Genomic DNA, 22507 nt, shown 5'->3' on the forward strand with positions numbered 1-22507 from the left:
AATAAATATTAGGTTCTTCCCACCCTGAAAGTCCAGGGGTCGATGAGCACATATATTGGATGTATTTCTGGAGGGGTAATTGGGTACATTCTAGATTCTTCCAGAAACTCACAATTTTCTTACACGGGGCGGTGGAGAGAGCAAGGCAGGGGAGGGAAGGAGGCGCGTTCTCTCTGCCGCCATCAGTAGCTCTTCCTCTTCTTCAGAGCCTTCGGGCCATTGCTGGTTTGGGCCTTAGGCTGTCCACCACGGCTGAAAGCACCGCCCCTGCAGCCTTCGCTCCCTCCGTCAGCATGTGCTCTACCTGCAAAGCAGACCAGTTCATAGGACCCTCCGTGAGGCTCCTAGGCTCACACCCTGCCCCACCCCTACCTCACCGCACCCCGTCAGGAGCTGGCCTGCCTAAGAAGCAGCCACCCTCGATTCCCAAAGATCCTAGAGCTGCAAGAGACCTGGAGAAGCCAGGACGGCCTGAGGTGCACATCAGAGGCAGGAGCGAGCCCTTTCCCCAGGAGGCATCCAGGGCTCCTAGTCCCCTTCCTCCCTGAGAGCCATTCAGCCCACGGTCTGCCACTAGCATGGGGCTCAGAGGAGCACAGCCACTGAGTCCCTTATTCTACACACAGGGAACCTGAGGGCCAGGGAGGGGAACTCACTTGGACAAAGTGACACAGTGAACAGCATCCGCACTTAGATCTGGGCTTGGGTCTCATGAACGCCAGGCCCAGGCTCCTTAGCAGGACCTCCTATACCCCCCTTGCTCCCTGGGGTCTTCTTTCCATGCACAGATGCTCAGGAGACAGGAGGTCCCGCATACCAGAGCCCACCAGGCCCGAGCACTAGTAAAGGTCTCACAAGCATGGAATGGCTGGGAGAAGAGGCAGAGCAGGAAGGAGGAAGATGCAGAGGGTGGAGGGGGGCGAGTGGGCGGGGCTGCTAGCCCTCACTGAGAAACGGGAGAGGGACAGTAGAGAGACCAGCGCTGGGATTCGAGCCCCGTAGGTCAAGAGAACACAAGTAACATAGAAAAGAAAATGGGAAAATTATGTTCCACCTTTAAATCTTGATCTTTTTAATCTATTAAAAAGGCAACAGGGGGCTTCCCTGGTGGCGCAGTGGTTGAGAACCTGCCTGCTAATGCAGGGGACACGGGTTCGAGCCCTGGTCTGGGAAGATCCCACATGCCGTGGAGCAACTGGGCCCGTGAGCCACAATTACTGAGCCAGCGCGTCTGGAGCCTGTGCTCCACAACAAGAGAGGCCGCGACAGTGAGAGGCCCGCGCACCACGATGAAGAGTGGCCCCTGCTTGCCACAACTAGAGAAAGCCCTCGCACAGAAACGAAGACCCAACACAGCCATAAGTAAATAAATAAATAAATAAAAATTAAAAAAAAAAAAAAAAGGCAACAGTACACACTTCCTCCTCTCATCTCATGGGGTTTTAGTAAAAGGTCCAAATAGTATCAGGAGCAGCTCAAATTGTCACAGGTATTTATTTAGGCTTCCAAAGCTTTTTCACATGTAGTGTACCGCATTTAATTTATCACCATCCTATATGGGGGGGGGGGGGGAGGCCAGACCCAAATGCACACAAGCCAGGCAGGGAATGTGGGTGAAGCTGGTAGGTGACACACCGATGCCCCACACCCCTTCTAAAGGGGGAGCTCCTACTCGGCCCTATAGGGTGTTAGCAAGCTGGAACGAGGGCCCGGTGGCCTGATCAATAGGCTGTCCAAGAGAGGCTGGGAATCCAGATCTTTTTATATAAAATTTCTATATTCTTAAATGTTTGCAAGTCATTCAAATTAAAAAAAAAAAAAATACTAGTCATGCAAGCAGAACATGTCTGTGGGCCAGATGTGGCCCGCAGTCTGCAACTTTAGCTCTGAGTATCTACCGCAGTTTTTCCCCTTTTTGTAAAGGAAGAAAACAGTTTCAGAAATAAGATGATTTGACCGAGGAGACCATGCCAGTTTAAGTGGCTGGGGAAGGATTCCACCTGGTGGTCTTACTATGCAACCCAGTGCCCCCTCTACTCCTCCATGGGTCAGTAGAGGTGAAAACACCTCCTGAGCCGTCCTGGAGCAATGGAAGGCCCCACAAATAATAATGAAAACACCGATCACCGATTGGACCCCTGAGGCAGCAACAAGCACCAAGACCCCGAGTCAGAGCCAGGCGGGGGCAGGGGCTGCCACACCTGCTGGCTCCTGGGCACGCCGTATCTCAGGTCGTTGACAAAGTGTTCGCAGTTCCCTTCGATCAAGCTGTACTGCACTATCTTGTTGATCATCTTTTTCGTCCGCTGGACGATCTTGTCCACGGGCAGGGGCAGGTATGTCCCATCCAGCTTGTTGTTGACCTTCCAGGAGCAGCCATGTAGCACGTCCTCCAGACGACTGTATGTCACCACGGCCCGGCTGCTGAAGACGGACGCGATGCTGCTGGCCTCAAATTCCTCACCTAGGGGCCAAAGACAAGCCAAAGTTGGAAGCTGCAAGGGGCAGCGGGGCAGAGCACCGGCTCACTCCAGGCGCTGGATCCGTGGCTCCTCTTGGGGTCCTGGTTTCACCGTCTCTAAAAGGCACAGCAGAGGATGGGGAGTTGGACTAAATGAACTGCAAAGGGCCAGCTTTCCGCACTCCCCACTTTCAACCACCACTGCAATCTCTTTCTCATCAAGCTCCAGGGGTACCTTATGATGTAGGCCCAGACTCCACTCCGTGTACTGACCTCACCAAGTCCTAGGACTGGAGTCTTGCTTTCCTAACCAGACTCCAGTAATCTTCACAAACATGTGACGAATACCCTTACATGTAAGAGTCAGCTCCTGGACAAGGGGCTGTCGTGCGGTTCCAGGATAGGCCTCCCTCTGCCACCACTGCAGGGACGCAGGTGAGGCCATGCAGACCCGCTCCAACCCGCTTCCACCCAGAGGCACTCTGCCGTTCTCTCTACTCAAGTATCAGGATTCTCACTGAGGGTTTGTTTGAAAACAGGGTTCCACAGCTTGGAAAAACAGAAACGTTTGAAAACTGCTGTATTATCATATTCAGTCCTTAGAAGAGAGAGAGCTCCAGAGAAGGTCTGGAAGCTTCCCAAGGCCAGGTGGGTGGTAATTTAATATCAGGACTGTTTTTCTGCTACAACCATATGGATAGGCTAACGTGGGAACCCTCCCCCTCTGTAAGTTGTCTGAGTGCAAGAAATGTCCCTTGTTCCTTTCTGAAGTATTTCAGGACTATCTGCTGATTTTACAAAAGCTGGCAGTAGGCAATTCGGCTCTCAGGAACAAAGATGGCAGAATTCATTTTTGGAGGAAGATCTGATGGGGGGGCGGTGGTGACAAAACTGTTAACTTGTACAACTCTTTGGTTACACAAGAGGAAGGCTCCTGGACTTAGTCTGGAAAGGAGAGGTGGAGATGAATGCAATGTGAAGCAATTTTTCATTCTTTGTGTAGGCATCCAGACAGGAAGGGGGATGGGTGTGAGTGGATGGGGTGGGGAAGCAAAGCGAGGGGAGAGGGGCTCTGCTCTGCAGGAAGGTCTCAGTCAGGTGAGAGGCGGGGCCAACCGAGGGGGACAGGAGACAAGGATGAGAGCTGTGAATAAGGTGCGGCCACAGGCATTTGGTACCAGTGCCCTTCTGTAATCTCATCCTGAACGGGCAGTACTTGCACAGGAGGCAAAATCCCAAAAGCATCAAAGATTACACAGAGGAGCCCCTGCCTCCCCTTCTCCCAGCTCCCCCATCTCCTGAGGCCACCATGTGACCAATGGCTCTGGATGTCCAGTTTTAAGCTGTTTCACATTCTGTGCTGTAATCTTCCACTATCACCACTTCTGCCCCCATCAAATCCCCACCAAAATTTAATTAGTCACCCGTTTAATCTCAGTCCTGTGTTAATGCTGCAATGAAAGGAGAACGATGTCCACACTGGGGGCGGAGCAGCCTGGGACGGGTTGGAAAAGCGGGGAGACAAGGTGAGGATGGAGGTGCCAAAGGTGACCAGGAAGCCAGGTGGATGCAGCATTTGGGGACAATAGGAAGCAAGTGACAATCAGAACGCATAAGCAGCTGCACCCCTCCCAGGGGGCCCTCAGAAACAGAGGAAGGATACTGAACTGCTGTCATTACAAACTGGAGGCTCCTGTTCTTACGTTTCTATTTTAAAAGAAAGAGTGGTCTAGGTGGTCAGGGAACTTAGGAATGATCTTTTTTTTTTTTTGGTGTTTTAAATTTATTTATTTATTTATTTATTTATTTATTTATTTTTGGCTGTGTTGGGTCTTCGTTTCCTATGCGAGGGCTTCCTCTAGTTGCGGCGAGCGGGGGAGCCACTCTTCATCGCGGTGCGCGGGCCTCTCACTATCGCGGCCTCTCTTGTTGCGGAGCACAGGCTCCAGACGCGCAGGCTCAGTAGCTGTGGCTCACGGGCCTAGTTGCTCTGCGGCATGTGGCATCTTCCCAGACCAGGGCTTGAACCCGTGTCCGCTGCATTGGCAGGCGGATTCTCAACCACTGCGCCACCAGGGAAGCCCAGGAATGATCTTTGTACTTTCATCTGTCTTAGGGCTGGACACTCAGTGGTTTTTGGTGGACAGAGACCAAGCTGTATCACACAGTAAATGAAGGTCCCGTCATGCTTTGGGTGTTCTGTTGCTAAAGTAAGGCAGCAGCTGAGCAACACAGTAATTAACTGCCCTTCTTTTTACTTTGCTAACTTCAATATCCATATTTCAATAGAGCATCACTCTTACTCATGGGAGCCAGGTGGACCACACACTCATCTTCCACATAGATGGCCCAGTGCTCGTAGCCAGTCCGGAAAATCTCAATCAGGTCTCCAGGTCTGGGTCTTGGTTTACCCTATGATGGAAATGGAATGGAATGGAATGAAATGAAATGAAATGAAATGAACTAAAATAAAATAAAATAAAGGCGACTTCACATGCCCAAGGAACTCCAGAGACCCTGTTTAGGGATTAGCTACAGCCTAGCCTGAAGACACTGCCTTTCATCACTTTACAGAAACCCAGGCTGCAAAAAGCTCTCTTCACACAAATGGTCGAGGGAGCCGCCCACTCCTGCTACCACCCTCATTATTAAAGCCACCGAGGCTGACAGTGCCAGCTCCAAAGGCACAGCTCCGTATGTATACATGCCCTGTGATACGTGAAGGAGCTCCCGTAAGCATTTCTCCTTGAAACTGAGCACCATGCGAGCTTTCTCAATAGAGGGCGCTAGAGAGACACTGCAAGAGGAAAAGGTTCTCCTGCAGGTTCTGGCTTTGGGCTGGGGAGTTACACCAAACTCCCATTCTTGGGATAAATCTCACTTAGTAATGATGTATAATCCTTTTTATATGTTGCTGAATTCAGTTTGCTACTATTTTGTTGAGGACTTTCACATCCACATTCATAAGGGATATTAGTCTGCAGTTCTTGTCTTTGCCTGACTTTAGTATCAGGGTAACATTGACCTCAGAATGAGTTGGGAAGCATTCCCTCCTCTATTTTTAGAGTTTGTGAGGGATTGGTAATTCTTCTTCTTCAAAGGTATGGTAGAATTCTCAAGTGAAGCCCTCTGGGCCTGAATTTTTCCTTGTGAAAAGATTTTTATTTATTAATTCAATTTACCTGTTATAGGTCTGTTCAGATTTTCTAGTTATTCCTGAGTCAGTTTTGTAATCTGTGTCTTTCTAAGAGTTTGTTCATTTCATGTAAGTTTTCTAATTTGTTAGCATAAAGTTATTCATAGTATTCCTTTATTATCCTTTTAATTTCTGTAAGACTGGTAGTAAGCCACCTCTTTCATTCTTGATTTTGGTAACTTGAGTTTTCTTTTTCTTGGTCAATGAACGTAGCCAAAGTTTTGTCTATTTTATTTATCTTCTCAGAGAACCAACATACGGCCTCACTGATTTTCTCCATTTATTTCCGTTTTCTATTTCATTGATTTCTGCTCCAATACTTATTATTTCCTTCCTTCTGCTTGCTTTGGGTTTAGTTTGCTTTCCTTTTTCCAGTTTATTAAGGTAGGAATTTGGATTATTGATTTGAAATCTTCCTTTTTTTTAAGGATTTTTTTTGATGTGGACTATTTTTAAAGTCTTTATTGAATTTGTTACAATATTGCTTCCGTTTTTTATGTTTTGGTTTTTTGGCCACGAAGCATGTGGGATCCTAGCTCCCTGACCAGGGATCAAACCCGCAACAGCCTATATTAAATTTTCTTCTAAGCACTGCTTTAACTGCATCTCATAAAACTTGATATGCTCTGTTTTCATTTTCATTCAACTCAAAATATCTTCCAATTTCTCTATTTTTTCTTTTACCCATGGGTTATTTAGAAGTATGTTTTTTAATTTCCAAATACTTGTAGATTTCCCAAATTTCATTCTGTTATTAATCTCTAATTTAATTTCATGTGAACAAAGAAATATTTTATATTATTTCAATCCCTTTAAATTTGCTGAGACTTGCTTTATGGCCTAGAATATGGCCTATCCTGGGGAATATTCATGTCTGCTTATGAAGAATATGTATTCTGCTATTGTTGAGTGGACTATTCTGTAAACGTCAGTTAGGTCAAGTTGGTTAATATCGTTGTTCAAATCTTCTATATGCTCACTGATTTTCTGTCGCATTGTTCTATCCAGCGTTGAGAGTGTAGTATTTAAGTCCCCCAACTATTATTTCTGAATTGTCTATTTCTTTCTTCAATTCTATCAGCTTTTGCTTCATGAATTTGGGGATTATGTTGTTAAATGTATGTGTTTATAATTGTTATATCTTCATGATGAATTGACCTTTTATTATTGCAAACAGTTTCTCTTTTTTCCTAGTAATACTTCTTCCCTTAAAGTCTATTTTTTCTGATATTAGTGTAACCACTCCAGCTGTGGTTCTGCTTGCATCTTTTTACATCCTTTTACTTCCAACCTATTTATGACCTTGAATCTAAACTATGCCTCTTGTAGGTGGCATATAACTGGATCTTGTATTATCAAGTCAGGTGATCTCTGCTTTTTCTGGACTGTTTAATTGAGTCACATTTCTCCCTATTGATTTGAGTTACTGTCTAGTGTCCTATCCTTGATCCAAAATAGCTCCATTTCAGCCTCCCTCGCTTGTGCTATTATTGTCATATTTATTACATCTTTGTATGTTAAAAGGCCAATAATAACATTTTATAATTACTGTTTAATTCGATTGTCTTTTAAATTAGTTAGGATAAAAGCTAAAATATATATTTATACTCTTTTATAATAATAACCAATGTAATTACCTTTATGGGTGCTTTTTTTCTTTTTCTTTTTGCCACACCGCATGGCTTGTAGGAGCTTAGTTGCCTGACCAGGGTTTGAACCTGGGCCCTAAGCAGTGAGAGAGCAGAGTCTTAACCACTGGACCACCAGGGATCTCCCATGCTTTGTATTTTTTCATGTGGATTAGTTACTATCTGGTGTGACTTCCTTTCAGCCTGAAGAATTTTCTTTGCTATTCCCTTTAAGGCAGTCTTCATTTATCTGAGACTACCTTTATTCTACCTTCATTTTTGAAAGACAGTTTACTGGATATAGGATTTTTGGTTGACAGCTTTTTTTTCCTTCGGAACTTTTCATATGCCATTCCGCTGCTTTCTGGCCTCCATCGTTTCTGATGAAAAGCCAGCTATCAATTTTATTGTGGTTCCCTTGTACATGATGAGTCTTTTTTTCTCTTGTTGCTTTCAAGATTTTCTCTTTGTGTTTGGCTTTCAGCTGTTTGGATTCTGATTCCCCCCCAGGGCTGGTGGTTGCTGTTGTTTGTTTGTTTGTTTGTTTAGAGGCTTGCCTGGATTGATTCTGTGATGTCTGTTTCCCACAGAGCATGCAACCACTGGTGTATCTGCTTCAGTTTTGTTTGTTTGTTTGTTTAGTCTTGCTCTTATTTTTAAGCCTGGCATAAAAATAATGGTCAGCCAGTGACTGGTCAGAGGTTAAGCCACATCTTGGGCCAATAAGGCATCACTCCTTGCCTACGGAGCTCGGTGTGGTTTGGAGAATTCATTCAGGTTCTAAAGTTTAAAAGTCTGTCCCAGCTGTTACTTTCTGCATTCACAAGGCCTCATGTTCCTCCAGGAGCTAGAGACTCACGCAGGCCTCTCTAGTCTCTCCCAAATGTGTGTGCAGTCTTGTGCACCCGTTAGAGAACAGCAGCTTTTCTAGACCCTCTTTAGCTGTCTCATTACCTGGGTTTCTGTATTAAAGTTCTGGCTGGTCCGCAGAGCAGCTAGGCCCGGGCGCCACAACTACTGAGCCCACGTGCCACAACTACTGAAGCCCACGCGCCTAGAGCACATGCTCTGCAACAAGAGGAGCCACTGCAATGAGAAGCCCATGCACTGCAACGAAGAATAGCTGCCTCTCGCCACAACTAGAGAAAGCCCGCACAGCTACAAAGACCCAATGCGGCCAAAAATAAATAAATAAAAGAAATAAATTTATTTAAAAAAAAAAAAAAAAGTTCTGGCTGGTCTGTTAGTCCATCACTTGTCCCAACCAGTATTGCAATCTCAGGCTAGCTGCAATTTTGGCCTTCCATGATGTTTGTCACTGAGATAACTACTGTTTTCAACATCTCTGGGCATGGAATTTTCCACACTCTGCTCCAAATAAAGTTGCCCTCTGCTGCCACTGCCAGTCCTCCTGGCATGTCCCACCCACCCAGGTGCAACTTCCCCACCACAGAGCTGGGGGAGGTGGGGGACTTGCTAAGACACTACAGATCTCCACCGTTCTGAGATTCCAAGATTCAGTAGGCTTTCTTGATTCAACACTTATCAATTTGTTGTATGCCTTTGGTCAAATTCCAGAGTCTTTAAATGGTTGTCTTTGATGGTTTTGTCCAGCTTTATTTTTGCTGTTTGGGGAGATTTTTCTGAGATGCTCAGTTAGCCACTCCAGAAGTCCTGCCCACCTGACGGAATGAATTTTTATTGGCAAAAAGCAGACCATCTACTCAGTGATATTACATGGAAGGAATTGAGGCCGAGAAAGATGAAGTGCTTCGTCCAAGGTCCTAGGCAAGTCAGTGGCAGAGCTAGGACCAGAACTGGGGTCCCTGACCAAACCAACTCCTTCTGCCTTAAAGAGAAAATATGGTGGCAACTGAGCTCCCACTAGAGGGCGCCCCAAACTAGCCTTCTCATCTGGAAAGCAGAATCACTATCCTTGCTGTTTTTCCCTCGAATTATCTGCCAGTAGGAAGACAGCACAATTCATTGTGATGCTAGTCTAAGCCAAAAAAAAGAAATCCACGTGCTGGTCATCAAGGATGTTGAACAAGCTTTGTGGTACAGGAAACAAATTTCTGGGGTTGAGAGGAGTGGATTTTTGAATTTTAAGTTTTCTTTTGTTCCTCAATACTCTCCACCTGCAATATTGCCACTGGATAGGGGTACTCAGGTGAAAACTTGAATGGGATTCACAGCAGACTTAATAGTCACCTAGAGTTACCTGCTCTCTTGCTGAAGTTTCTCCCACTATAAATTGATGGTATTGAGCTTTGGGTCTCAACCTTGGTTGCACACGGAAATCACCTGCAGAGCTTTTAAAAATTAAGATTGATGTGGAGTATGGCCTGGAAATCAGAATTTTAAGAGCTTCCCAGGTGACTCTAATGGCAGCCAAGGTTGTAGCCATATTGGGAGCTTTTCCAAGGTCCCATCCTTCCTTTTTCCTTGACTTTACCCTGCCCCAGCATTTCATGAACCTTAGGGAACCTGTCTATATCCTCCAGGGTGAACTCCACTCCCAGCTGATGCTCCAATCTTCAAATCCAGATTAAGGTTTCCCTGCCCCTTTTTCTCTCTTTGGAATAAGATATGGCTTCGAAATCCTCCATCCATCTGCTATTTATTTCCTTTGCACAAGCTGGCAACCCAGCTCTGGCCCTTCTCCCAGAAATAGGCACCTGGTTGGAAAAACCAGTCTTTCATAAGTCCCCTGGATGATAACAGTTTCTGAAAGTCTTATAACTATGACAGGGGTGGTGCAAGGAAGTGGGTGGAGGGCTAGTTCCTGCCTGCAGCATGTGGCAGGGAGGCAGGAACAAAACCACAAAGAAAGAGCTTTATTTTGAACTCCTGGGAGTAAAAATGTAAAGTCCCTAGCTGTTTCTGAAACACACTGATTCTTGGGTCAGTCCCTGACCAGGCATTCGAGCAGATGTGGGAAGCTAGGAGCAGAAGAAAATCATCATGATACAGGTATTAGGAATTACACTTTCAGCTCTGACCCTAACCCGGATGATATCTCAGAAATAAAACCTGAAGCCTCAGACACTGACATGACACCAAGGAGAGATTCGAGTTAGAATGGTAGGCAGCTACAAAGTCATAGAAAGAAGACAGGTTTTGTTGTTAGGAGACCTGGTTCAAATCCCAACTCTGCCACTTACTAGGTGTTCGACACATTCTCAGTAGAACTTCCGAGAGAGCAAAGATGTTGGTCTTTACAAAAGAACATTTTACAAGTGTCAAAACATTATTGTATGCCCCAATGGAGCGCCTCACTCCTAATTACTCTGTTATGAATCTGCCATGGTGAGCTTTTTTCTAATCCCTTGCAGTGAATACGATGGTTTTATTCCCCTCAGAAATTCTCCCTTTATGTATTCAATCAACAAATATTTATCTAGCACCTACTAGTTTAAGCACTGGGAATACAGCAGTGAATAAGGCTGACAAGAGCTCTGCCCTCTTTTGGAGGGAGACAGACAGTAAGTAAAATGACTATATATATAATATAGTCATATATAGACTATAATGTGATACATGCTGTTAAGGCAATAAATGGGGTGATATGATGGGATGCTAAGACTACTTTAGTACCATATGTACTAAAGTGTAGCCATGGTAGATGGTTTGGATTCTTCTGATAGCAGCCCTCTCATTTCTCTTTGGGTAATTTCTCCCTTCCTCCCTATCCCTGTGATCTTAGTGGGGATGCCAATCATTGCACCCTTTCAACTCAGGCCAATCCGAGCCTTTCCCTTGGGATTTTTTTTTTTTAATTATTATTGAGGTATAACTGGCATGCAACATTATATTAGTTTCAGGTATCCAACATAATAATTTGATATTTGTATATATTGCAAAATGGTCACCACCACAATAAGCCTAGTTAACACCCATCACCATACATAGTTACAGAATTTGTTTTTCCTTGTGAAGAGAACTGTTAAGATTTAGTCTCTTAGCAACTTTCAAATATGCAATACAGCATTATTAATTATAGCCGCCATGCTGTACATCACAGGCTGTTTGGTTTTATAACTGAACATTTGTATCATTTGACCCCCTTCATCCATTTTGCCCACCTCCCACCCCCTGTCTCTGGTGACCACCAATCTGTTCTCTGTATCTATGAGCTCAGGGGTTTTTGTGTTTGCTTGGTTGGTTGGTTGGGGTCTGTTTGTTTGTCTGTTTTCAGGATTTTTTGTGTTTAAAGCAAGGGAAGAGATGCTGTCTATTTCTTCTGGGGTTGCTAAGCGGGGTCTCCCTTCTCTAAACCACATGGAAGAAGCTGTTGATGCAGAAGAAAATTGAGGCCATCGATCTGAAAGAAACCAAGGGGAGAGGTGGCCAGACAGACAGGATCCCCTGGCAGCGGCAGGGGCCCAGATCCTGGTTCCAGTCTCTAAAGAGCCCAGATCTGCCCAGGTTCCTACGGTGAGTCCTCCCTGACTCTAACTTACCTTAGTAAGCTTCCAATTTAAAAAATCTCTTCTTGACTTACACTAGCTAAAGCTGGTTTTCTATAATCCAACTGAAAGGGGGTGGTGTGGTAGAGGGTGACTGTGGATACACTTTGGGCCCCAAGGGCAGGAGAGACCTCTATGAAGAGGTAAGATTTAGGCTGAGAAGGTAAGGGCACGAGGAAGAAAATTATGTGACCATCTGGAGGGTCATTCCAGGCAGGGGCAGGACAAAGACTCTTGGGCAGGAGGGTTTAGCGTGGCTGAATATGCAGGGAGAGAAGGTCGGATGAGACTGTAGAAGAAGAAAGGGACCCCATCGTGGTGGAGGTGGAGGTCTTTCCGACACCAGTTATAGACAGGAGACCATGAGGGCAGACGAGTCCTTCAGGATACTGGTTGTGAAAGGGAGGACGGGCACTAGGTGGGAAATGGACAGAAACAGGGGTCCAGGGAGGGCATTTTCAAGACAGGAAAGACGACAGCACATGTGAGTGCTGGTAGCACGGCTCTGGTGGGAGGGAGATGTCGAAGGTGGCAGAGAGAGAAGATTAATCAGCAGCAAAGGGTCCTGAAAAAGTGGGAGGGGCTGAGATCAAGAGCCCCCGTGGAGGGGCTGGCCTTCCCATAGAGAGGTCAGGGAGGGCCTTTCTGACCAGAAGACATGCACTGGTCTGCTTGGGCTGCCATAACAAAATATCACACACTGGGTGGCTTAAACAAGGGAAATTTATTTTCTTACAGTTCTGGAGGCTGGCGAGTCCAAAGACCAAGGTGCCAGCAAGGTAGGTTTCACTCTGAGGCCTCTTCTCTTGGCTTGTAGGCAGCTGCCACCTCACTGCAAGCTCACGTGATGACACATGGGAGATCTCAGTTCCCCAACCAGGGACTGAACCCTGGCAACAACAATGAAAGCTCCTAATCCTAACCACTAGACCACCAGGGAACTCCCAAGTGACTACTGCTTTGTGTGTGGAGAAAGAGAGCTAGCTCTCTGGTGTCTCTTCTTATAAGGGCACTAATCCTATCATGTTAGGGCCCCACCCTTATGATCCCATTTAACCTTAATTACTTCTTACTCCAAATAGAGTCATACTGAAGATTAGAACTCCAACATATGAATGTGGTGGGGGGAGGGAGGGACCCACATACACTGAGTCCATAACAACATATGTGAGCTGGATTTGCAAAACCAGGAAAGAGCAGTCTTGGCAACCCAGTGAGTGCAAAGGCTCTGAGAAAGGGAGGACTTGGGTTCATGAAATGTACAGAAAAGAGGTGGGGATGGCTGGTACAGAGTGATCAGGGGGAGGAGAGAGATACAAGATGAATTTGGAGATGGTATACAGATCCAGACAATAGAAAGCAAAAAGAGAATGTGGGCAGTGTGGGGGTGGACGTGTGTCCATGGTGAGCAATCTCTGAGGCCTCATTTGAGTAAAAGAGCTGGCGCTCCTCATGTGCTAGGACCTCAAGATGCATTTATTTCATCTGTCCTATCTTGGCATTAATTCTCCCCTGTTACACAAAGCAGTAAGTCGTTCCATGTATTTTAAAGGGTATGTACATGTCTTGATGAAATCAGCAGAAATAGGAGTCATATGATAGAAGGGATGTATCCAGAGCCTCAAAATGGCATGAGGTTAGTGAAGGTGAAAAGTAAGCATGTCCGTCAAAGACCTACGCGCAGACCTCAATCAGGTTAAGATGAAAACAGAACAGCATGAAGTGATACATCCCAGCAGGTTTTTGTCCTGACTCTCTGAAACGGGAGCAAGTGAATGAAACCATGTATTAATGTTACACAAAGTTTCATATGGGGAGCTGGTAATGATGTTGCTTGTCATATTATAACATAAATTCCTCTCTTCCTCCTATTACCCAAATAGTCCACGAGCACCTTGAGGCCAGGGACAAGACTATCCTCCCAGATCTCTGCTGAGTAAAAAACTGTAGAGAAGCAATGCTATACACTCCTTATTTCGCTATTATTAAGTAAAATCCTATTCATCTCGTATTACATTTTTGCCAGTAACACTGAGTTCTACAGACCTGTTTTTGCTTATAACGTTATCAAAAGAAACTCCAGAGTGCTCACTTCGGCAGCACATATACTAAAGAAACTCCAGAGCCTAACCTTAAAAAATGCAAGTCCTTATAAATTTCCATTTAAAAGGAGTCTTCGCTTTGTGACCACCTAGAGGGGTGGGATAGGGAGAGTGCGAGGGAGACGCAAGAGGGAGGAGATATGGGGATATATGTATATGTATAGCTAATTCACTTTGTTATAAAGCAGGAACTAACACACCATTGCAAAGCAATTATACTCCAATAAAGATGTTAAAAATAAATAAAGTGTTTAAAGTGATGGGCACCCTGTGCAGAGATAGCTGTATCTTTCTGCAGCATCAAGCTTGCGAAAGAATCTGACTTGATAAAGTATCAAATTGAAAACACTTACAAGAGTATCAGGCTTGAGATACTGTGCAATATGGAGGCTTCCTGAATATTCATAACTGTCACCAACTTGTTCTGTTCTCTGTTAATAAAAATCAGTCCTTAGAATATCATCTGAACAAAGTGGTCTTGAGACATTCTAGAAATTGTTGTAGTTCAAGGAGAAACTGAAATTCCTATTGGTGGTTGGGCTTGATAACTCACCGGCCTGGTAATAATGTTGGAATCTTGACGCCTCTATACTCCTAAACCATACAATTGAGACCAACTCAATTGGCGCCTTCCTCTCCTATCATAGAATGAGAAATAAAAGCCTTTGACTGTAAGGACTATTATTTTACTGAAGAGATTAAGAGTCTCACCTCCATTTGAACAAGTACAATGTAGCGAGTCATAGTGAGCCCAGCAGTAACTGTGATGGCCAAGCTCTCTAGCAGACCCTGAGTACCTCCGATCACATGACACTATAATCACTGCTAGAAGACACCTTCAAAACTTCGGATCAATCTACTCATCTTTTCTTATAATTTAAATTCTTTTAGAAGATAACTGTATATATCCAAGAGAACTGAAAGTGTGGACACAGGTCCACCCTTGTACATGAATGTTCATAGCAGCATTATTCCTAACAGCCAAAGGTGGACGCAACCCAAATGTCCATCAACTGATGAATGGCTAAACAAAATGTATTGATAGTATATCCATACAATGGAACACTACTGGCCAATAAAAATGAATGAAATACTGACACAGGCTACAACATGGATGAACCTTATAAACATTGTGCTAAGTGAAAGAAGCCAGATACAAGAGATCACAGATTGTATGATTCCATTCACATGAAACGTCCAGAAGAGGCAAATACTTAGAGACAAAAATCAGGTTAGTGGTTTCCAGGGACTGGGGACAAGGGAAAATGAGGAGACTGCTAATGGATGTGGAGTTTCTTTTTAGGGTGATGAAAGCATTCTAAAATTAGACCATTATGATGGTTGCATAACTCTGTGAATATACTAAAAACCACCACATGGTACACTTTAAAAGGATAAATTTTAGGTATGTGAATTATATCTCAATAAAGTTGTCATTTTTTAAAAAGGTAACTGACAGCTTAAGCAAAAATACAATAACAACAATGTATGTTGGGATTTATAACATATGTAGAAGCAAAATGTATGTTAACAATGCAGTGAGGCCAGATATGGAGAAATGGAACTACTGTAAGCTTCTTATACTATAAATAAAGTGGTATAGTATCACTCGAAGGTAGACCATAATAAGTTAAAAATGTAGAATATAAAAACTAAAACAAGAATTAAAATTACAAAACACAAGGAATTATAGTCAATAAACCACAAATGAAATAAAACTGAATCACAAAAAACACTCAATCAAAAAGAAGTCAGAAAAAAAGGAGAAAGGAAACAAAAAAAACAGATAGGACAAATAGGAAATAAACAGTGGGATGGCAGACTTAAATCTAAGCCTATCAATAGTCACATTAAAGTACACAGTCTAAATGTCCTAATTAAAAGGTAGAGATTGTTGATTGGATAAAAAAATAAAACCCAACTCTATGCTGCCTACAAGAAACACATTTTAAATATAAATGCATAAATAGGTTAAAAGTAGAAGGAAGAAAATGACATACCATGCTAACACTAATTGAAAGAGCTGGAGTGACTATAGTAATATCAGACAAAGTAGATTTCAAAGCAATGAATCTTTCTAGGAATAAGGAAGGTATTATTTGTAATAATAAAGGAATCAATTCATCAGTAATGAATAACAATACTAAATGTTTACATATCTAATAATAGGACCTTATGATTCATTAAAAATAAACTGATAAAACTACAAAGAGAAATAAACAAATCTACAATTATAGTCAAAAATTTCAGTACTCCTCTATATAATTAATAGAAAAATATAAACAGAAGACCTGAATAACACTATGAACCAACTTGACCTAATAGATATTTATAGACTACTCCATCCAACAATAGCAGAATACACGTTCTTCCCAAAAACTAACAATATTTACAAAGATGGACCATATCTGGGGCTGTAAAACAAGTCTCATTAAATTGAAATGGATTCAAGTCATACAAAATACATTCTCTGACCACAACAGAATAAATTAATAACCAAAAGATATCTTGGAAAATCTCCAAGCATTTGGAAACTAAATAACATTTTTCATAACCCACAGGAGATAAAAAAGGGGGGTGGAAATTACTTTGAATTGAACAAAAATGAAAATACAACATGCCAAAATTTGTGGGACACCACAAAGCAGTGCTTAGGGGGAAGTTTATAGTAATAAATGCCTATAATAGATGAGAAGAAAAGTCTGAAATCAGTGACCTCTACTTCCACCTTAAGACATTAGAAAAAGAAGTGCAAATTAAAACCAAAGTAAATAGAAAAAAGGAAATAATAAAAATCAGAACAGGATCAGAGATATAGAAAACAGAAAAACAACAGAGGAAAATAAATGAAATCAAAAGTTGGTTCTCTGAGAAAATCCATAAAATTGTTAAAACTCTAACCAAATTGATCAGGGAAAAAAAGAAAAGACGCAAATTACCAATATCAGGAATGAGAGAGGTGACATCATTACATGTCCTACAGATACTAAATGGATAACAAGGGAAAATTATGAACAACTTTATGCCAATATATTTGACAAAGCTCACTCAAGAAGAAACAGATAATGTGAATATCCCAAAATATATGAAGGAAATTGATTTTGTAGTTAAAATCCTTCAAACAAAGAAAACACCAGGCCCAGACAGCTTCACTGGTAAATTCTAACCAACATTAAAGGAAAAAATAATACCAATTCTTCACAAGAATTCTGTGGAGTAGGAATACTTCCAAACTCATTCTATGAGGCTTGCATTACCGTAATACCAAAACAGACAACTACAAGAAAATAAAATTTAACAAATTAATATCCTTTATGAACATAAATGCAAAAATTCAAAGCAAAATTTTGTAAATTGCATAAAACAATATATAAAAAGAATAATACATCATGGCCACATGTGTTTTTTCCCCCAGTATTTTCAAGGTTGTTATAACATCTGAACACCAACCAATACAATTCAAACTAAAAAAGAAAAATTATATGATCATCTCAATAGGTACAGAAAAAGCATTTGTTAAAATTCAATGTCTATTCCTGATTTTGTTTTTCAAAGAAACTCTCAACAAACTGGTAAAAGAAAGGAACTTTCTTAACCTAATAAACGGCATCTATGAAAAACCTACAGCTTACATCATACTAAATGGTAAAGTCTGAATGCTTTCCCTCTAAGTTAAGGAATTAGATAAAGACGTCTGCTCCCACCACTTCCATTAAGCATTGTACTGAAGATTCTGGCTAGTATCAATACAATTTAAGACAAAAATAAAGGCATCCAGCTAGGAAAGGAAAAAGTGAAACTGTCTTTATAGGTGACATGATATGTAAAAAGTCTAATGGAATCGACCCAAAAAAAGTTACTCAAGTAAATAAGTCAGTAAATAAGGTTGAAGGATACAAGATAAGTATCCTTATCTAAGTACCCTGACAAAAGTCAATTGTATTTCCCATTACTACCAATAAACAATCAGAAACTGACATTTTTTCACTTTAAATGTTCAAAATTGAAATTTTAAATTTTCTAAAATACCATTTCAATAGTATCAAAAAGTATGAAATACATTCAAAAAGATGTGCAAGATCCGAAGCTGAAATTTACAAAACACTGCTGAGAGAAATTAAAGAAGACCTAAGTAAATAGAACACCTTGTTCATGAGTCAGGAGACAATATTGTGAAGACACCAATTCTCTTAAAGATTTGATGTGATTCCAGGGAAAATCTCAGCAGGCATTTTATACAACCTAGGATAGCCAAAACAACTTTGAAGAAGAACAACAGAATCGGAGGGCTAACATTCTTGACTTCAAGAGTTATTACAAAGCTACAGTAATCAAGATAGTGTGGTATTGGCCTTACAATAGACAAATAGGATCAATGGAATAAGATAGCCCAGAAAGGGACCCACTAGTATGTGGATAACTGGTTTTTTACAAGGTGCAAAGGCAACTCAGTGGGAAAAGGATAGTCGTTTCTAGAAATGGTGCCGGAATAGCTTGATAGCCACGAGGGAAAAAAAATAAACGTCGATCTATACCTCGTGCCATATACAAAAATCAACTCAAAATGTATCAAAGATGTAAATGTAATGTGTAAAAACTAAATGTAAAAACTAAAACTTTAAAATAGCTAGAAGAAAAGAGGAGATAACCTTTGTGACCTTGGTTTAGGCAAAGATTTCTCAGATACAACACCAAAGGCACAATTCATAAAAGAAAAACTTATAAATTGGACCTCAACAGAGTTAAAATTTTTTGTTTTTCAAAAGATACTGTTAAGAAAACAAAAACACAAACCACAGACTGAGAGAAAATATTGCAAGTGATGATGAACTTCATCTGTACTTGTATACAGAATTTCTGAAGAACTCTCAAACAGATAAACCAAGAGAAAAAATAGGCAAAAGATTTGGATACTTCACCAAAGATTATATATAAATATAAGGAAAGCAAATAAACACATGCAAAGATGTTCAACATCATTAGTCATTAAGGAAATGCAAATTACAACAGCAATGAGATACCCACATACATATTAGGATAGCTAAAGTTAAAGAGATTGACCAAACCAAATGCTGATGAGGACAAGGAGGAACTGGAACTCTCACATGCTGCTGGTGGGAATGTAAAATGGCACAACCACTTTGGAAAACAGTAAGTTAAACAAACATCTACCAAATGATTTAGCCACTATATTCCTACGTATTCACCCAATAGAAAACATATGTCTATACAAAGCTCTGTACACAAATGTTCATGGCAGCTTTATTTGTAACAGCCAGACACTGGAAACAACCCAAATGCCCATCAATGGGTGAATGGATAAATAGTGGTCTATCCATACAATGAAATCCTGCTCAGTAATAACAAGGAATAAACTATTGATAACCTGCAACATGGATATAACTTGAAATAATTACGTGAAAGGAGACAGACAAAAAAGAGCACATACAATAAGATTCCATTTATATGTCTCTAGAAAACGCAAACTAACGCATAATGACAGAAAGTGCATCAGTTGTTGCCTGGGGATGGGAGTGGGAAGAGGGAGGGGTTTACAGAAGGGAACAAAGAAAGCTTTGAGAGTGATGGAGATGTTCGTTATCTTGATTGTGGTGATGGTTTCATGGGTGAATACATATGTCAAAACATATCCAAATGTATATTGTATATTCTGAATATATGCAATTTATTGTATGTCAGTTATACCGCAATAAAGCTCAATAATCAGCTCCGTATAGCTGTTTTTAAAAAATTTTAAAGGCATAAGCAACATCCCAAATCAGTGTGCAATTCAACCTGCCACAGTATAAATAAAGTAAAATACAATATTATGTAGGGAAGACGTCACCAGGAAGTTAAAGATATGCCTGGTCTGAGAATTCCCGGGATACCCACTTCTGCTGCCTGCTTTATTAACCTTCCCGCACTCCCAGGCTCCGGGGCTGAATTCCACTCTGCTCTCTTCTGGTTGGTTGTGGACTCCAAGGGCTTCTCCCTAAATGAATTTTGTGATCATATAGTTAATAAACAAAACACTTTTTCACAATTATTGGAAATTCTGTATTACTTCAGATTTACGATTTTAAGATATCGTTTAGTGTTCAGATTATAGGAAACATTCCCCCCACCCCCACCCTCGAAGCTTGTTTCTGTGATGCCATTTGCTGTCATACAAAATAATGGCTGTTTTTTGCTTTTCAGACAATTGTTTAAAATGCTAATGACAGCAATGAGTTGCTTTCAGGGGCTTTTTCCCCCCTCTGATAATCTTTTTTTTTTTTTTTTTAATATTTATCAAAGTGATACTTGGACATAGCTTTTTTAAAAATGGTAACTGTACATAATGACTTATAAAGAAATTGCAACAGGCTTCTGTTCTTTCCCTTCCCCTCCCAGTCCTCCCGGCCAGAGGCAAGCCCCTTGAACTCTTGAGCTGTTTCTTCCAATAATTAGCTCCATATTTCTGAGAAATCTTGTTGACAACACTGTAACTGCAAGTAATGTGAAAGAAATCAGTATGTTTTGTCCCTGGAAACAAAATGTTACAGGATAGGATTGAAACTAAAGGCAGGAATATGCTTTTGGGGTAGAAAAGCAGAGTGAGATACATGGGGGCCAAAAAGACCTGGGTTTGAATCCTGGCTCTGATATGTGCTGTTCAACCTTGAGCTAGTAAACTAGTCTGTCTGAACCTCAGTTTGTCTATAAAATAGAGATGCTAATATTTTTCTCGCAGAGTTGTCAAGAGGGTTAAATGAGAAAGCATACGTACACATCTAATACACTACCAACCCCAAAATGGCATTTTCTTTACCTTCCCCAAATTTTAACTCTTCTCCAAAAGTACAGTATATGGGAGCGGGGCAGTGGGGGAACCCCTCATTTTCCATATTGCTCTTCTCCAAACTTTCAGCTCTCAGAATTTTAACTAGAAATCAACTATCATGTTTTTAATGAAAGCGAATTGCAGAAATTGGCAAGAAGGTTGCATCATTCATTAGTTACTGAGCCCAGCTGGCAAAATATTGTAAGCACTCTTGGAAAGCAATTCAGTTCTCAGGAGTCTGCAGAATGGCCTTGAGGCTAGAAACTGCTACAAGGTAGCCTCCCTCCAGCAGGTCCCAGGACTGCCCTCTGGCTATTATTACCAGGAGCACACCAGCCTTCCTTAGTGGTAGGTTGGTTCACAAAACCAGCTCAGGATTTGTTTTACAACTGTCATCAAACTCGGTTCTTCAAAAGGCTTCTAACCACCCAAAGACCCAGTCCTTCCATACAAAGAAAGAATCTTACCCCTGCTGGACGCTGCTTCTGCCCTGTTCTAACGTGCACTGCTGTGGCTGCTTGGGCAAGAGCTGGACCAACTCTTGAGATCCCACAGATTCTTCTAATTCAAGGGGGAAAAAAAATGTTATTGAATATTTAAACCACAACTGCCTTCTATGGGGCGTGAAACCCATGAAAGGAGGGTTGGAGCGGGCACCTTGACAGCTATGCAAAGGTGGGAGCTCCAGTCTAGAACCAAGCCTGGCACCTGGTTAGCCCTCAATAAACTGTGGGATAAAGGGGGTTGTGAGACCATCCTGGAGAGGGCTCAGTTCCTCCGGGAAAGAGAGGCTTTGGAATTCCTGGGTACAGACTCGGGAAGAGGATGCCTCTATCCCAGATGGCAGAACCCTCGGGGCTAAACCCAACGGCAGAAGCTTCTGCGGAGCTAGAGCTGTTGTTATAACTCTACCTGCCCGGCAGCCACCCCGTCTGTCCCATTTCCACCCTAAATACAACAGGAAGGTAAATACTCGAGAGAGTCACTGGACGCCTGGCTCGCTTCGATTACATTAATAACCAACGACCATTCCGAAATATTCACTCATTTCGGTTAACAAGCATTTCGCACAATGAACAAATATCTACGAGAAGGAGAGTTGAAAGAAACCATGGTGACCTTTCTGGGGGTCCGACGGCCTGCTGGGGCCTGGAGAACGACCCCGGAAGGTTCCAGGCCCGGGCGTGGGGGCTTGGTGAGGAGGAGCCCCCCTCCCGCGGCGACCCGACTGGGGCCCAGGCGAAAGTCCAGGAGCCGGCTGGGTGTCATTCGTCCCTACACTCGCAGTTCTCGAGGCGGGCCTGAGGCGGGGCCGGGGGAACCTAGGGAGGAGGCGCCCGCACTCGCGCTCGGCGGCGGGGCTCAGGCCCATCCCGCTGCTGCCGCCCCGCCGGTCCCCGGGCCTCGCAGGGGGCGACGCGCCAGGCCAGCTCCCAGTCGGCGCGGCCCCGGGTCGGCAGAGCCGCGGGGTCCGGGACGCTGCTCGCTGGGAGGGCGGAGGGGCGCGGAGTGGCCACGCGAGCGCGCAGCGAACGGCGGGGGCGCGCGGCCAGAGCGCGCGGGGCGAGGGCGGTGCGGGCGCGGTGAGCACGTGCCCGAACACAGCCGGCGCTGATGGGGGCGCTTGAAAGCCCAGGAACCTGCGCGGGGCCGGGGAGTGGGGGGCGCTGTGAGAGGAAAGGCAGGGAAAGGCGGCGTAGGAGGCGACTGGGGTGGAAAGTAACAGAACAGTTTCTGTAAGACTCAGAGGTGGCATCTGATGCGGCTGGAGAAGCTGAAGGTCCACGGAGCAGACAGAGGAGCGACCTCTGGAGATAGGGGTTGA

The 22507-nt window shown here is 43.0% G+C and overlaps 1 protein-coding gene across 1 annotated transcript; it reads right to left on the minus strand.

Annotated features, from left to right (window-relative positions):
* Positions 1–202: 202 nt before the first annotated feature.
* Positions 203–22157, minus strand: PLAAT5 (phospholipase A and acyltransferase 5). Its single transcript, XM_061203788.1, has 6 exons — positions 21802–22157; positions 21150–21243; positions 19752–19851; positions 4765–4873; positions 2202–2464; positions 203–304 (listed from the first exon to the last, which is right to left on the minus strand). The coding sequence occupies exons 1-6, from the start codon at positions 22052–22054 to the stop codon at positions 203–205; spliced, it is 921 nt and encodes a 306-aa protein (XP_061059771.1). The 5' UTR covers positions 22055–22157.
* Between the last annotated feature and the right edge of the window lie 350 nt (positions 22158–22507).

Source organism: Eubalaena glacialis, chromosome 10, assembly GCF_028564815.1.
Source record: "Eubalaena glacialis isolate mEubGla1 chromosome 10, mEubGla1.1.hap2.+ XY, whole genome shotgun sequence".
NCBI lineage: Eukaryota > Metazoa > Chordata > Mammalia > Artiodactyla > Balaenidae > Eubalaena > Eubalaena glacialis.

What these genes read in the sequence shown, in the direction of transcription:
- PLAAT5 (XM_061203788.1), bottom strand. Translation starts at nt 22,054, where the DNA reads ATGGGCCTGAGCCCCGCCGCCGAGCGCGAGTGCGGGCGCCTCCTCCCT. An exon ending in GCCGTCGGACCCCCAGAAAG is followed by an intron (nt 21,244 to 21,801) that starts GTCACCATGGTT and finishes CCCTTGAATTAG; the next exon opens with AAGAATCTGTGGGATCTCAA. An exon ending in GCGTGCCCAGGAGCCAGCAG is followed by an intron (nt 305 to 2,201) that starts GTGTGGCAGCCC and finishes TCTGCTTTGCAG; the next exon opens with GTAGAGCACATGCTGACGGA.